The following is an 18,200-nucleotide window of genomic DNA, read 5'->3' on the forward strand; positions in this document are numbered from 1 at the left end:
AGACTTAACAGCTCTCAACAATGTAGGTTTATAAAAAAAACGAGTTGGCAAGATGATCAGGGCAGAATATGATGCAATTATTTAGACTTAACAGCTCTCAACAATGTAGGTTTATAAAAAAACGAGTTGGCAAGATGATCAGGGCAGAATATGATGCAATTATTTAGACTTAACAGCTTTCAACAATGTAGGTTTAAAAAAAACGAGTTGGCAAGATGATCAGGGCAGAATATGATGCAATTATTTAGACTTAACAGCTCTCAACAATGTAGGTTTATAAAAAACGAGTTGACAAGATGATCAGGGCAGAATATGATGCAATTATTTAGACTTAACAGCTCTCAACAATGTAGGTTTATAAAAAAACGAGTTGGCAAGATGATCAGGGCAGAATATGATGCAATTATTTAGACTTAACAGCTTTCAACAATGTAGGTTTATAAAAAAAACAATGTATTATAAAAAAAACGAGTTGGCAAGATGATCAGGGCAGAATATGATGCAATTATTTAGACTTAACAGCTCTCAACAATGTAGGTTTATAAAAAAACGAGTTGGCAAGATGATCAGGGCAGAATATGATGCAATTATTTAGACTTAACAGCTCTCAACAATGTAGGTTTATAAAAAAACGAGTTGGCAAGATGATCAGGGCAGAATATGATGCAATTATTTAGACTTAACAGCTCTCAACAATGTAGGTTTATAAAAAAACGAGTTGGCAAGATGATCAGGGCAGAATATGATGCAATTATTTAGACTTAACAGCTCTCAACAATGTAGGTTTATAAAAAAACGAGTTGGCAAGATGATCAGGGCAGAATATGATGCAATTATTTAGACTTAACAGCTTTCAACAATGTAGGTTTATAAAAAAAACGAGTTGGCAAGATGATCAGGGCAGAATATGATGCAATTATTTAGACTTAACAGCTCTCAACAATGTAGGTTTATAAAAAAACGAGTTGGCAAGATGATCAGGGCAGAATATGATGCAATTATTTAGACTTAACAGCTTTCAACAATGTAGGTTTATAAAAAAACGAGTTGGCAAGATGATCAGGGCAGAATATGATGCAATTATTTAGACTTAACAGCTCTCAACAATGTAGGTTTATAAAAAACGAGTTGGCAAGATGATCAGGGCAGAATATGATGCAATTATTTAGACTTAACAGCTTTCAACAATGTAGGTTTATAAAAAAAACGAGTTGGCAAGATGATCAGGGCAGAATATGATGCAATTATTTAGACTTAACAGCTTTCAACAATGTAGGTTTATAAAAAAACGAGTTGGCAAGATGATCAGGGCAGAATATGATGCAATTATTTAGACTTAACAGCTCTCAACAATGTAGGTTTATAAAAAAACGAGTTGGTAAGATGATCAGGGCAGAATATGATGCAATTATTTAGACTTAACAGCTCTCAACAATGTAGCTTTATAAAAAAACGAGTTGGCAAGATGATCAGGGCAGAATATGATGCAATTATTTAGACTTAACAGCTCTCAACAATGTAGGTTTATAAAAAAACGAGTTGGCAAGATGATCAGGGCAGAATATGATGCAATTATTTAGACTTAACAGCTTTCAACAATGTAGGTTTATAAAAAACGAGTTGGCAAGATGATCAGGGCAGAATATGATGCAATTATTTAGACTTAACAGCTTTCAACAATGTAGGTTTATAAAAAAAACGAGTTGGCAAGATGATCAGGGCAGAATATGATGCAATTATTTAGACTTAACAGCTCTCAACAATGTAGGTTTATAAAAAAAACGAGTTGGCAAGATGATCAGGGCAGAATATGATGCAATTATTTAGACATAACAGCTTTCAACAATGTAGGTTTAAAAAAAACGAGTTGGCAAGATGATCAGGGCAGAATATGATGCAATTATTTAGACTTAACAGCTCTCAACAATGTAGGTTTATAAAAAACGAGTTGGCAAGATGATCAGGGCAGAATATGATGCAATTATTTAGACTTAATAGCTCTCAACAATGTAGGTTTATAAAAAAACGAGTTGGCAAGATGATCAGGGCAGAATATGATGCAATTATTTAGACTTAACAGCTTTCAACAATGTAGGTTTATAAAAAAACGAGTTGGCAAGATGATCAGGGCAGAATATGATGCAATTATTTAGACTTAACAGCTCTCAACAATGTAGGTTTATAAAAAAAACGAGTTGGCAAGATGATCAGGGCAGAATATGATGCAATTATTTAGACTTAACAGCTCTCAACAATGTAGGTTTATATAAAAACGAGTTGGCAAGATGATCAGGGCAGAATATGATGCAATTATTTAGACTTAACAGCTCTCAACAATGTAGGTTTATAAAAAACGAGTTGACAAGATGATGAGGGCAGAATATGATGCAATTATTTAGACTTAACAGCTTTCAACAATGTAGGTTTATAAAAAAACGAGTTGGTAAGATGATCAGGGCAGAATATGATGCAATTATTTAGACTTAACAGCTTTCAACAATGTAGGTTTATAAAAAAAACGAGTTGGCAAGATGATCAGGGCAGAATATGATGCAATTATTTAGACTTAACAGCTCTCAACAATGTAGGTTTATAAAAAAACGAGTTGGCAAGATGATCAGGGCAGAATATGATGCAATTATTTAGACTTAACAGCTTTCAACAATGTAGGTTTATAAAAAAAACGAGTTGGCAAGATGATCAGGGCAGAATATGATGCAATTATTTAGACTTAACAGCTCTCAACAATGTAGGTTTATAAAAAAACGAGTTGGCAAGATGATCAGGGCAGAATATGATGCAATTATTTAGACTTAACAGCTTTCAACAATGTAGGTTTATAAAAAAAACGAGTTGGCAAGATGATCAGGGCAGAATATGATGCAATTATTTAGACTTAACAGCTCTCAACAATGTAGGTTTATAAAAAAACGAGTTGGCAAGATGATCAGGGCAGAATATGATGCAATTATTTAGACTTAACAGCTCTCAACAATGTTGGTTTATAAAAAAACGAGTTGGCAAGATGATCAGGGCAGAATATGATGCAATTATTTAGACTTAACAGCTTTCAACAATGTAGGTTTATAAAAAAACGAGTTGGCAAGATGATCAGGGCAGAATATGATGCAATTATTTAGACTTAACAGCTCTCAACAATGTAGGTTTATAAAAAAACGAGTTGGCAAGATGATCAGGGCAGAATATGATGCAATTATTTAGACTTAACAGCTCTCAACAATGTAGCTTTATAAAAAACGAGTTGGCAAGATGATCAGGGCAGAATATGATGCAATTATTTAGACTTAACAGCTCTCAACAATGTAGGTTTATAAAAAAAACGAGTTGGCAAGATGATCAGGGCAGAATATGATGCAATTATTTAGACTTAACAGCTTTCAACAATGTAGGTTTATAAAAAAACGAGTTGGCAAGATGATCAGGGCAGAATATGATGCAATTATTTAGACTTAACAGCTTTCAACAATGTAGGTTTATAAAAAAACGAGTTGGCAAGATGATCAGGGCAGAATATGATGCAATTATTTAGACTTAACAGCTTTCAACAATGTAGGTTTATAAAAAACGAGTTGGCAAGATGATCAGGGCAGAATATGATGCAATTATTTAGACTTAACAGCTCTCAACAATGTAGGTTTATAAAAAACGAGTTGGCAAGATGATCATGGCAGAATATGATGCAATTATTTAGACTTAACAGCTCTCAACAATGTAGGTTATTTAAGTAAAAATAACAAACAGTAATAATTATTAAATTATGGCAGAAGCACAGACTATAGTTAACAGTTAGTGGAACATCATACTGAACAAACAGTCATAATTACCAAACAAAAAAGTACTGACTATAGTTAACAGTTAGTGGAACATCATACTGAACAAACAGTCATAATTACCAAACAAAAGTACTGACTATAGTTAACAGTCAGTGGAACATCATACTGAACAAACAGTCATAATTACCAAACAAAAGTACTGACTGTAGTTAACAGTTAGTGGAACATCATACTGAACAAACAGTCATAATTATCAAACAAAAGTACTGACTATAGTTAACAGTTAGTGAAACATCATACTGAACAAACAGTCATAATTACCAAACAAAAGTACCGACTATAGTTAACAGTTAGTGGAACATCATACTGAACAAAAAATCATAATTACCAAACAAAAGTACTGACTATAGTTAACAGTTAGTGGAACATCATACTGAACAAACAGTCATAATTACCAAACAAAAGTACTGACTATAGTTAACAGTCAGTGGAACATCATACTAAACAAACAGTCATAATTACCAAACAAAAGTACTGACTATAGTTAACAGTCAGTGGAACATCATACTGAACAAACAGTCATAATTACCAAACAAAAGTACTGACTATAGTTAACAGTTAGTGGAACATCATACTGAACAAACAGTCATAATTACCAAACCAAAGTACTGACTATAGTTAACAGTCAGTGGAACATCATACTGAACAAACAGTCATAATTACCAAACAAAAGTACTGACTATAGTTAACAGTTAGTGGAACATCATACTGAACAAACAGTCATAATTATCAAACAAAAGTACTGAATATAGTTAACAGTTAGTGGAACATCATACTGAACAAACAGTCATAATTACCAAACAAAAGTACTGACTATAGTTAACAGTTAGTGGAACATCATACTGAACAAACAGTCATAATTACCAAACAAAAGTACTGACTATAGTTAACAGTTAGTGGAACATCATACTGAACAAACAGTCATAATTACCAAACAAAAGTACTGACTGTAGTTAACAGTTAGTGGAACATCATACTGAACAAACAGTCATAATTACCAAACAAAAGTACTGACTATAGTTAACAGTTAGTGGAACATCATACTGAACAAACAGTCATAATTACCAAACAAAAGTACTGACTGTAGTTAACAGTTAGTGGAACATCATACTGAACAAACAGTCATAATTACCAAACAAAAGTACTGCTATAGTTAACAGTTAGTGGAACATCATACTAAACAAACAGTCATAATTACCAAACAAAAGTACTGACTATAGTTAACAGTTAGTGGAACATCATACTGAACAAACAGTCATAATTACCAAACATAAGTACTGCTATAGTTAACAGTTAGTGGAACATCATACTAAACAAACAGTCATAATTACCAAACAAAAGTACTGACTATAGTTAACAGTTAGTGGAACATCATACTGAACAAACAGTCATAATTACCAAACAAAAGTACTGACTATAGTTAACAGTTAGTGGAACATCATACTGAACAAACAGTCATAATTACCAAACAAAAGTACTGACTATAGTTAACAGTCAGTGGAACATCATACTAAACAAACAGTCATAATTACCAAACAAAAGTACTGACTATAGTTAACAGTCAGTGGAACATCATACTGAACAAACAGTCATAATTATCAAACAAAAGTACTGACTGTAGTTAACAGTTAGTGGAACATCATAGTGAACAAACAGTCATAATTATCAAACAAAAGTACTGACTATAGTTAACAGTTAGTGGAACATCATACTGAACAAACAGTCATAATTATCAAACAAAAGTACTGAATATAGTTAACAGTTAGTGGAACATCATAATGTACCTAGACTTCAGCCTTTTTTTCCTAAAAATGTGGCTTATATTTCACATTTCTACACATTTGCGAAACATCTGCACACACTTATCACACCTGGAATGTGTATGTGCAATGTGTTTAACGTATTTTGTTTAACTGCTTACTTTCTCACACCACTGGTGTAAAGTGATGTGTAGGGAAACCAAACACTGATTTGTTGTCAACCTTTGTCATAGTTGATTGTAACCAATAAGAACTTTATAACGTTTTTTGTTTTGTTTAGGAGAATATGTGAATATAGAAAATGAAACAGAAGATACTGGAGTGACCTCTGGAGTTCAGACCAAAATGGTTCCTATTCTTGTGGTATTGGGTGTGATGTTCGTCGGAATATGTGTAGCCATGCAATTATTCAGCAAGTAAGGGTTAATGTTTGTCACAATGTGTGTAGCCATGCAATTATTCAGCAAGTAAGGGTTAATGTTTGTCACAATATGTGTAGCCATGCGATTATTCAGCAAGTAAGGAAGGGTTAATATTTGTCACAGTGTGTGTAGCCATGTATTTTTCCAGCTAGTAAGGGTTAAGGGTTGTCCAAATATGTGTATCCATGCCAATATTTAGAAAGTAATGGTTAATGTTTGTCAGAATGTGTATAGCCATGCATTTATCTAGCTAGCAAGGGTTAATATTTATCAGAATATGTGTACCCACACATTTCTTCAACTACTAACGTTAATGTTTGACAGTGTATGTGTAGCCATTTACGTATTCAGCTAGTACCAGTTTCAGTATTAGCTGTAGAAATGGGACAAAAATATCTACTTTACAGCTGAACACCAAAACGCATAACAGTTGGTGTTCGGTAGCTCATGCATTGGTTTGAAAATCCGAGAATCTAAGATTTATCTCTCGTTGCTCCAAAAATTCTCTTTGTACTTAGGAGCTATGAGTGTGTTATAAAAGTGACAGTCAAATAGCTTTATTTGATTTAAATATCTACAGGTTAAACAATGAGTGCTGTTAATTAGCTACTTTTATAAGTTTGTCATTTCACGGTTAGAGCAAACAGCCCTTATGTGTAGACTGAAACAAAGAACCTAACGAGCATATGTTTGATCTTCAACAAGTACTTATAAGCTTCTGATGAAGTATTTACAATTGTTACATTCTATGTTAGTGTTTCAAAGCTTCTAGTGAAGTAGTTACAATATGCACACGTCTGTGTTAGTTTTTCAAAGATTCTATTGAAGTAGTTACAATTGGTACATGTCTGTGTTATTGTTTCAAATCTTATATTTAAGTAGTTACAATTGGTATGTGTCTCTCTTAGTGTTTCAAAGCTTCTACTGAAGTAGTTACAATGTGTACATGTCTGTGTTAGGGTTTCAAATATTCTATTGGAGTAGTTACAATAAGTACATTTCTGTGTTAGTGTTTCAAAGCTTCTGATGAAGTATTTACAATTGTTACATTCTATGTTAGTGTTTCAGAGCTTCTAGTGAAGTAGTTACAATATGCACACGTCTTTGTTAGTTTTTCAAAGCTTCTATTGAAGTAGTTACAATTGGTACATGCCTGTGTTATTGTTTCAAATCTTATATTTAAGTAGTTACAATTGGTATGTGTCTCTCTTAGTGTTTCAAAGCTTCTACTGAAGTAGTTACAATATGCACACGTCTTTGTTAGTTTTTCAAAGCTTCTATTGAAGTAGTTACAATTGGTACATGCCTGTGTTATTGTTTCAAATCTTATATTTAAGTAGTTACAATTGGTATGTGTCTCTCTTAGTGTTTCAAAGCTTCTACTGAAGTAGTTACAATGTGTACATGTCTGTGTTAGGGTTTCAAATATTCTATTGAAGTAGTTACAATAAGTACATTTCTGTGTTAGTGTTTCAAAGCTCATGCTGAAGTAGTTACAATTGGAACATGTCTGTCTTAATGTTTCAAAGCTGCTATTGAAGTTGTTAAGAGGTGTACATGTCTGTGTAAGGATATCAAATCTTCTATTCAAGTAATTACAATTGGTGCATGTCTGTCTTAGTGTTTTAAAGCTTCTGATGAAGTAGTTACAATTGGTACATGTTACTTTTAGTCTTTGAAAGCTTCTATTAAAGTAGTTACAATTGCTACATGTCTGTGTTAGGGTTTCATATCTTCTATTGAAGTAGTTACAATTGGTACATATCTGTGATAGTGTTTTATAGCTCCTGGTACAGCAGCTACAATTGGTACATATCTGTGATAGTGTTATAAAGCTTTTGGTGAAGTAGTTGCAGTGTGTACCTGTTTGTGTTAAATTTTCAAATCTTCTATTGAAGTAGTTACAATGTGCATCTTTCTCTGTTATGGTTTCAAATCTTCTATTGAAGTAGTTACAACTGGTACATGTCTGTGTTAGTGTGTCAACTATTGTACTGAGTTAGCTACAACTGGTACATGTCTGTGTTAGTGTGTCAACTCTTGTATTGAGTTAGCTACAACTGGTACATGTCTGTGTTAGTGTGTCAACTCTTGTACTGAGTTAGCTACAACTGGTACATGTCTGTGTTAGTGTGTCAACTCTTGTACTGAGGTAGCTACAACTGGTACATGTCTGTGTTAGTGTGTCAACTCTTGTACTGAGTTAGCTACAACTGGTACATGTCTGTGTCAAAGCTTCTGTGGAAGTAGTTGCAATTCATACATCTCTGTATAAGAGTTTGAAAGCTTCTATTGAAGTGCTTACTATGGGTACATGTCTATGTTACAGTTTGAAAGTTTCTATGTACAAATCTGTGTTAATTTTTGAAAGCTTGTATTGAAATAGTTATAATGTGTACATGTCTATGTTACGGTTTCATATTTTTGTTGACGTAGTTACAATTGATGTATGTGTGTGCTAGTGTTTCAAACCTGGTATTGAAGTAGCTACAACTGGTACATGTCTGTGTTAGTATTTAAAAGCATCTAAAATAATACTTGCAATTTGAACATGCCTATGTTACGGTTTCATATTTTCTATTTAAGTAGTAACTATTGGTAAATAAATGTCTGTGTCAGTGTTTCAAAGCTTCTGGTAAAGTAGTTACAATTGGTACAGGAGTGTGTTAATGTTTGAAGTCTTCTATTGAAGTAGTTAAATGCGTATATGTCTGTCATAGTGTTTGAAATGTTGTAATGAACATGTAAGTGTAAATGTGTGTGTTGGAGTTCGAAACGTTCTACTGCAGTAGTTACAATTGCTATATATGTGTTAGTGTTTGAAAGCTGCTATTGAAGTAGTTACAATGTGAACATTTCTGTGTTAGTGTTTCATATCTTCTCTAGAAGTAGTTACAATTGGTACACACCCTGCTGGCCAAAATCTTAAGGCCAATGAACATAAAGAAAAAATATGCATTTTGCGTTGTTAGACTCAACCACTTATTTCAGTAGAGCTTCAAAAGATGAAAATAAGAAAAGGAAAAATAAAAATAAAAAACTCTTTTAGCATTTGATAAAGAAAATGTTAACACTATGAAAATTAGGCTAAATACTAGCTGATCAATGTAGTCAGCTGCTGATTGACCCCCTGTATAACCTGAAGCTTCATTGTTCCATGGAAGGAGAAAGCACCCCAGATCATGATGGAACCTCTACTGTGTCATATAGAAAATGTCTCCGGTGGGATATCCTCATCGTACCAGTAACGTTGGAAGCCATCTGGACCATCCAGTTTAAATTATTTCTCATCAGAGAACAAAACTTTCATCCACTTTTCTACGTCCCATGTTTGGTGCTTCTCAGCAAAGTTTAACCGATCTGTTACATGTCTGTGTTAGTGTTTCAAAGCTGCTGGTGAAGTAGTTACAATGTGTACATATCTTTGTCAGGGTTTCAGATCTTTTACTGAAGTAGTTACAATTGGTAACTGTCTGTGTTAGTGTTTGGTATCTCTATTCAAATAGTTACAATTGGTACATGTCTCTGTTACCGCTTCAAATGTTATGTTGAAGTTGTTACTTTGTGTAAATGTCTGGGTTAAATATTCAAAGCTTCTATTGGTGTAGTTATAATGTGTAAATGTCTGGGTTATTGTGTCTATTGAAGTAGTTACAATTGCTACATGTCTGTGCTAGTGTTTAAAAGCTTCTTTTGAAGCAGTTACAATTGGTGCAGGTCTGTGTTAGTGTTTGGAATATTCTATTGAAGTAGTTACAAATGGAACATATCTGTGTTATCGTTTCAAATCCTTCATTTTGGAAGTTACAGAGCGTGTATATCTGTGTAAGTGTTTCAAATATTCTTTTGAAATAGTTACAATTAGTACATGTCTGTATTAATGTTGAAAATCTTCTATTGAAATAGGTACAATTAGTACATGTCTATATTAGTGTTGAATATCTTCTATTGAAAAAGTTACAATTAGTACATGTCTGTATTAATGTTGAAAATATTATATTAAAATAGTTACAATTAACACATGTCTGTATTAATGTTGAATATCTTCTATTGAAATAGTTACAATTAATACCTGTCTGTATTAATGTTGAAAATATTCTATTAAAATAGTTACAATTAGTACATGTCTGTATTAATGTTGAAAATCTTTTTTGAAATCGTTACAATTAGTACAATGTTGAAAATCTTCTATTGAGATAGTTACAATTAGTACATGTCTGTATTAATGTTGAAAATCTTCTATTGAAATAGTTACAATTAGTACATGTCTGTATTAATGTTGAAAATCTTCTATTGAAATAGTTACAATTAGTACATGTCTGTATTAATGTTGAAAATCTTCTATTGAGATAGTTACAATTAGTACATGTCTGTATTAATGTTGAAAATCTTCTATTGAGATAGTTACAATTAGTACATGTCTGTATTAATGTTGAAAATCTTCTATTGAGATTGTTACAATTAGTACATGTCTGTATTAATGTTGAAAATCTTCTATTGAAATAGTTACAATTAGTGCATGTCTGTATTAATGTTGAAAATCTTCTATTGAGATAGTTACAATTAGTATATGTCTGTATTAATGTTGAAAATCTTCTATTGAGATAGTTACAATTAATACATGTCTGTATTAATGTTGAAAATCTTCTATTGAAATAGTTACAATTAATACCTGTCTGTATTAATGTTGAAAATATTCTATTAAAATAGTTACAATTAGTACATGTCTGTATTAATGTTGAAAATCTTTTTTTGAAATCGTTACAATTGTACAATGTTGAAAATCTTCTATTGAGATAGTTACAATTAGTACATGTCTGTATTAATGTTGAAAATCTTCTATTGAAATAGTTACAATTAGTACATGTCTGTATTAATGTTGAAAATCTTCTATTGAAATAGTTACAATTAGTACATGTCTGTATTAATGTTGAAAATCTTCTATTGAAATAGTTACAATTAATATATGTCTGTATTAATGTTGAAAATCTTCTATTGAAATAGTTACAATTAGTACATGTCTGTGTTAATGTTGAAAATCTTCTATTGAGATAGTTATAATTAGTACATGTCTGTATTAGTGTTGAAAATCTTCTATTGAAATAGTTACAATTAGTACATGTCTGTGTTAATGTTGAAAATCTTCTATTGAGATAGTTATAATTAGTACATGTCTGTATTAATGTCGAAAATCTTCTATTGAAATAGTTACAATTAGTACATGTCTGTATTAATGTTGAAAATCTTCTATTGAGATAGTTACAATTAGTATATGTCTGTATTAATGTTGAAAATCTTCTATTGAGATAGTTACAATTAGTACATGTCTGTATTAATGTTGAAAATCTTCTATTGAGATTGTTACAATTAGTACATGTCTGTATTAATGTTGAAAATTTTCTATTGAAATAGTTAGAATTAATACATGTCTGTATTAATGTTGAAAATCTTCTATTGAAATAGTTACAATTAGTACATGTCTGTGTTAATGTTGAAAATCTTCTATTGAAATAGTTACAATTAGTGCATGTCTGTGTTAATGTTGAAAATCTTCTATTGAAATAGTTACAATTGGTATATGTCTGTGTTACTATTTTAAATATTCTGTTGAAGTAGTTACAATGTATAAATGTCTGGGTTATTGTGTGAAAGCTTCTATTGAAGTAGTTACAAAGTATGTATATCTTCCTCCTGCAGAGCTCAGTTCCGGAACCAGCGAAGTGTTCTGAACTCTCCAAACACTCGGCTGATGAATAATAATGGTAACCGAAGTAAGAAAGGCAGCAAAAAACGTAAAAATTTTAAAGTTCCTCAATCTCGTAAAACTAGTCTGAGCACCCAACCTTCACCTCTGTCATCACGTTCTGGTAAGTCATTAAGTTAGCCGAAACTTCTGCCAAATTCTTGTAAATAAATTTACCATTAATACAATAAGTTAAAACGTTCTACAAATTATATAACAGCTACAAAGACTAAAGGTGACCTTGTTTTTGTACTAAAATAAATTTATCAAAGTACGTTGGCTTTATTGCTTGAAATGTCCTGGATCTTTTCAAAACATTCAGTTGAGTTTACCTAGTTTTCATACCACAATAAAGTTATCAATGCATGTTTGTAAAATATTGTTACAAATGTCCTGATTCATCCCAAAAATTTCAATAAAGTTCTACTTATTTTCACACTATGTTGTGTTTATCAGTGTATTATTGTAAAATATTATTCTAAGTGCCCTGAATCATCCAAACAATTCATTTAAGTTGATGTAGTTTTTATAATATCATAAGTTATATCAATGTATAATTGTAAAATATTGTAAGAAATGTCCTGTATCATTCGAAATAATTAAGTTATGCTGACAATGTTTTGATAATGCTCTAAGTTTATAAATGTATGATTGTAAAATATTGTTTCAAGTGCACTGGATCATTTCAAATAAGTCAGTAAAGATTATCTTGTTTTTACACTACAATAAATTTATCGTCGATGTATGAATGTAAAAACGGAAAGAGAAGGCTCTATGTAGAGGAGCGGACAGCATTTCGACCTTCTTTGGTCATCGTCAGGTTTACAAAAAAGAAAGAAGTAACTGACCGATAGCTAACCATATGCTTAAAGGCAGTTGTGCAATTGAGTATAGGAATGTAGAGGGCGTGCTTAAATGTTGGATATATTTCTTAATATAGGTATAAAGGCGTTCCTTTGTATTGGTTTATTTTGGGTTTATGTTATTGTATAAGTAAGGCTTCTTTAATTTTGTGTTTGTTTATGTTTGTTTCTTTATTTAGTATTTGAGTGTTTTCTATGGTTATGTTGTGTTTATTTGACTTGCAGTGTTCGAAAACGTGTGAAGGTGACTTTTTATGTTCTTGGAATCTGGTTTCCATTTTTCTACTTGTTTCTCCAATATAGAAGTCGTGGCAGTTATCACATTGTATTTTATAAATCATATTGGTAGAAATGTCCTGAATCATTTCAAACAATTCACTATAATTGACCTTGTTTTTATACAATAGTGAATGGATCAATGTATGATTGTAAAGTATTTTTACAAATGTCATGATTCATTCCAAACATCTCAGTTAAGTTGATCTGGTTTTTATAGCATAAGTTTATCAATGTATTATTGAAAATATTGTTACAAATATCCCTAACTATTCCAAACATTTGGATAAGTTGACCAAGTTGTTATACTACAATATATTTATTAATGTATGATTGTAACACATTGTTTAAAATAACCTGAATCGTTGTAAACAATTGAGTAAAGATGTCCTTGTTTTCATACTATGATAAGTCTATTACTGTGTGATTATAAAATATTGTTACAAATGTCCTAAATAATTGCAAACAATTCATTTAAGTTGACCTAGTTTTTATACTATGATAAGTCAAATCAATGTGTTATTGTAAAATATTGTTTGAAATATTCTGAATCATTCCAAAGAATTCATTAAAGTTGTCCTTGTTTATATACCTTGCTAAGTTTCTCAATGTGTGGTTGTAAAGTAATGTTACAAATGTCCTCAGTATCTCGAACAATTCAGTACAGTTGACGTTATTTATATACTACAATAAGTTTATCAACGTATGACTATAAAATATTGGTAATGACATGAATATTTATAAGCGATTCATAAAAGTTCGCCTTGTTTGTATACCACAATAAATTTATCAATCTATGACTGCAGTAAAATATTATTAGAAATATCCTGAATCATGCCAGTCAATTGAGTATAGTTGACCTAGTTTTATACTAAAATTTATCAATATATGAGTAAAATATTTTTCTAAATGTAATATATTGTTAGAAATGTTCGGTATCATTCCAAACAATTCAGTAAAATTGACTTTATTTCTATGCTGAAACAATTTTACCATTGTAAAATATTGTTACTGAATCATTCCAAAAAATCAATTACGTTGACCTAGTTTTATGTATGATAAGTTTATCAATATATGATTCTAAATTATTGTTACAAATGTCTTGAATCATTCCAAACAATTCAGTAAATTTGACCTTGTTTTTATACTAGAATAAATTTATCAATACTAATATAATAAATAATATTATTATATTTAATAATATTAATATAAAATATTAATATAAATGCCTTGAATAGTTCCAAATAAGTCAGTAATGTTGACCTTGTTTTTATACCATGCGAAATTGTATCAATGTATATCTGTTAAATACTGTTACAATTGTACTGAATTATTCCAAACAATTCAGTTGACTTTGTTTTTGTACTAGAGTAAGTTTATCATTGTATGCTTCTAAAATATTGTTACAAATGTCCCAAATCGTACCAGACAATTAAGGTCAGTTGACCTTGTTTTTGTTCTGAGATTTATAAATATATGATTACATATGTCCTTAATCATTCCAAACTATTCTGTAAAGTTGTCCTTTTTATACCATGCGAAGTTTATTAAGGTATGATTGTAAAATGTTACAAATGCCCTCAATCATTCAAAACATTTCAGTTTAGTTGACTTTGTTTTTATACTATGATAAATTATATCAATATATAATTATAAAATATTGTTACAAATGCACTGAATCTTTCCAAACATTTTAGTACAGTTGAAATTGTTTTTATGCAACAACAAATTTATGGAATGTGTGATTGTAAAATATTGTTATAAATGTCGTGAATCATTCAAAAGAATTCCATAAGGTTGTCTTTGTTTTTATACTAGAATAAATTTATCAATGTATGATTGCAAAATATTGATACAAATATCCCATATCATTCCAAACAATTCCGTTTAGTTGACCTGGTTTTTCTATTACAATAAATTTAGCAATGTATCATTGTAAAATGTTGTTACAAATATCCTAAATCATTCAAAGTAAGTCAGAAAAAATGATCTTGTTTTTATACTATGGTAAATTTGTCAATGTATGATTGTAAAATATTGTTAGAAATCTTATATATCATTCTAAACATTTAAGTAAGGCGTCTTTAATTTTGCGTTTGTTTCTTTATTTAGCATTTGAGTGTTTTCTATGGTTATGTTGTGTTTATTTGACTTGCAGTGTTCATAAATGTGTTCTTTGAATCTGGTTTCCATTTTTCTACTTATTTCTCCATTATAGAAGTCGTGGCAGTTATCACATTGTATTTTATAAATCATAATGGTTTGGTGTTTATCGATGTATAATTATAGAATATAGTTAGAAATATTCTGAATCATTCCAAACAATGAATTAAAGTTGTTCTTGTTTATATACCACGTTAAATTTATCAATGTATGATTGTAAAATATTGTTAGAAATGCGTGAATGATTCCAAACAAGTCAGTGGAGATGGCCTAGTACTTATACTATGATAAGTTATTTCAGAAACTATACCATAATTGTGCTGCATTTGATACATATTTTATTCAAAGTTTCATGATTATTTACAATGATATATTTCTCCAACTTTTTTCTTACATTTCTTGGTTGTTATTTTTTACCAACCCTCTTTTCACAGTTACCTAACAATTAATTAACGTTTTGGAAAAATACTGTAAATATTTTGATATATTTTTTAACATTACGCTATCGTTCAACCTTTAGAAACGCAACAAGGAAGCCAAGATCCACTGAACCCTTCCAACAAGAGCACAGCCAGTAGCTTGGTGGGGACACCAATATCACAACCAAAATCTTCCTGTGGAAACAGCATTAAGAAGGTGTGTAGAACTAGCATATTACATTAGATACTGGGTGTATTAGAACGTTTCATAATAGCTAGCAAGATAGACTGCAGATAAACATTACATTAGATACTGTCTGTATTTGAATGTTTCATTATAGCTAGCAAGATAGACTGTAGATAAACATTACATTAGATACTGTGCATATTTGAATGTTTCATTATAGCTAGCTAGATAGACTGTAGATAAACATTACCTTAGATACTGTGTGTATTTCAATGTTTCATTATAGCTAGCTAGATAGACTGTAGATAAACATTACATTAGATACTGTGTGTATTTGAATGTTTCATTATAGCTAGCTAGATAGACGGTAGATAAACATTACATTAGATACTGTGTGTATTTGAATGTTTCATTATAGCTAGCTAGATAGACTGTAGATAAATATCACATTAGATACTGTGTGTATTTGAATGTTTCATTATAGGTAGCTAGATAGACTGTAGACAAACATTACATTAGATACTGTGTGTATTTGAATGTTTCATTAAAGCTAGCTAGATAGACTGTAAATAAACATTACGTTAGATACTGTGCATATTAGAATGTTTCTTTATAGCAAGCTAGATAGACTGTAGATAAACATTACATTAGATACTGAGTGTATTTGAAGGTTTATTATAGCTAGCTAGATAGACGGTAGATAAACATTATATTAGATACTGTGTATCTTTAAAATTTTCATTATAGCTAGCTAGATAGACTGTAGACAAACATTACATTAGATACTGTGTGTATTTGAATGTTTCATTATAGCTAGCTAGATAGACTGTAGATAAATATCACATTAGATACTGTGTGTATTAGAATGTATCATTATAGGTAGCTAGATAGACTGTAGGTAAACATTACCTTAGATACTGTGTGTATTTGAATGTTTCATTATAGCTAGCTAGATAGACTGTAGATAAACATTACATTAGATACTGTGTGTATTTGAATGTTTCATTATAGCTAGCTAGAGAAACTGTAGATAAACATTACATTAGATACTGAGTGTATTTGAATGTTACATTATACCTAGCTAGATAAACTGTTGATAAACATTACATTAGATACTGTGCATATTTGAATGTTTCATTATAGCTAGCTAGATAGACTGTAGATAAACATTACCTTAGATACTGTGTGTATTTCAATGTTTCATTATAGCTAGCTAGATAGACTGTAGATAAACATTACATTAGATACTGTGTGTATTTGAATGTTTTATTATAGCTAGCTAGATAGACGGTAGATAAACATTATATTAGATACTGTGTATCTTTAAAAGTTTCATTATAGCTAGCTAGATAGACTGTAGATAAACATTACATTAGATACTGTGTGTATTTAAATGTTTCATTATAGCTAGCTAGATAGACTGTAGATAAATATCACATTAGATACTGTGTGTATTTGAATGTTTCATTATAGGTAGCTAGATAGACTGTAGGTAAACATTACCTTAGATACTGTGTGTATTTCAATGTTTCATTATAGCTAGCTAGATAGACTGTAAATAAACATTACGTTAGATACTGTGCATATTAGAATGTTTCTTTATAGCAAGCTAGATAGACTGTAGATAAACATTACATTAGATACTGAGTGTATTTGAATGTTTATTATAGCTAGCTAGATAGACTGTAGATAAACATTATATTAGATACTGTGTATCTTTGAAAGTTTCATTATAGCTAGCTAGATAGACTGTAGATAAACATTACATTAGATACTGTGTGTATTTGAATGTTTCATTATAGCTAGCTAGATAGACTGTAGATAAACATTACATTAGATAATCTGTGTATTAGAACGTTTCATTATAGCGAGCTAGATAGACTGTAGGTAAATATTACATTAGATACTGTGTGTATTTGAATGTTTCATTTAAGCTAGCTAGAGAGACTGTAGATAAATATTACATTAGATACTGTGTATTTTTGAATGTTTCATTATAGCTAGCTAGATAGACTGTAGATAAACATTACATAAGATACTGTGTATTTTTGAATGTTTCATTTAAGCTAGCTAGAGAGACTGTAGATAAACATTACATTAGATACTTTGTGTATTTGAATGTTTCATTATAGCTAGATAGATAGACTGTAGATAAACATTACATTAGATAATCTGTGTATTTCAATGTTTCATTATAGCGAGCTAGATAGACTGTAGGTAAACATTACATTAGATACTGTGTGTATTTGAATGTTTCATTTTAGCTAGCTAGAGAGACTGTAGATAAACATTACATTAGATACTGTACATATTTGAATGTTTCATTATAGCTAGCTGGATAGACTGTAGATAAACATTACATTAGATACTGTGTGTATTTGAATGTCTCATTATAGCTAACTAGACAGACTGTAGATAAACATTACATTAGATACTGTGTATTTTTGAATGTTTCATTATAGCTAAATAGATAGACTGTAGATAAACATTACATTAGATACTGTGCATTTTTG

General features: G+C 30.6%; 1 protein-coding gene across 1 annotated transcript; it reads left to right on the forward strand.

Annotated features, from left to right (window-relative positions):
* The first annotated feature begins 5,914 nt into the window (after nt 1–5,914).
* Nucleotides 5,915–15,829, forward strand: LOC143227009 (uncharacterized). The gene is made up of 3 exons (XM_076458558.1): nt 5,915–6,030; nt 11,734–11,903; nt 15,602–15,829. The coding sequence occupies exons 1-3, from the start codon at nt 5,960–5,962 to the stop codon at nt 15,742–15,744; spliced, it is 384 nt and encodes a 127-aa protein (XP_076314673.1). The 5' UTR covers nt 5,915–5,959; the 3' UTR covers nt 15,745–15,829.
* The last annotated feature ends 2,371 nt before the right edge of the window (nt 15,830–18,200 follow it).

Source organism: Tachypleus tridentatus, chromosome 9 (genome assembly GCF_004210375.1).
Source record: "Tachypleus tridentatus isolate NWPU-2018 chromosome 9, ASM421037v1, whole genome shotgun sequence".
Lineage (NCBI taxonomy): Eukaryota > Metazoa > Arthropoda > Merostomata > Xiphosura > Limulidae > Tachypleus > Tachypleus tridentatus.

Excerpts from the sequence above, each read along its gene's own strand:
- LOC143227009 (XM_076458558.1), top strand. The coding sequence starts at position 5,960 with ATGGTTCCTATTCTTGTGGTATTGGGTGTGATGTTCGTCGGAATATGT. Across the intron at positions 6,031-11,733 it reads GCCATGCAATTATTCAGCAA|AGCTCAGTTCCGGAACCAGC; the intron begins GTAAGGGTTAAT and ends TTCCTCCTGCAG. Across the intron at positions 11,904-15,601 it reads ACCTCTGTCATCACGTTCTG|AAACGCAACAAGGAAGCCAA; the intron begins GTAAGTCATTAA and ends TTCAACCTTTAG.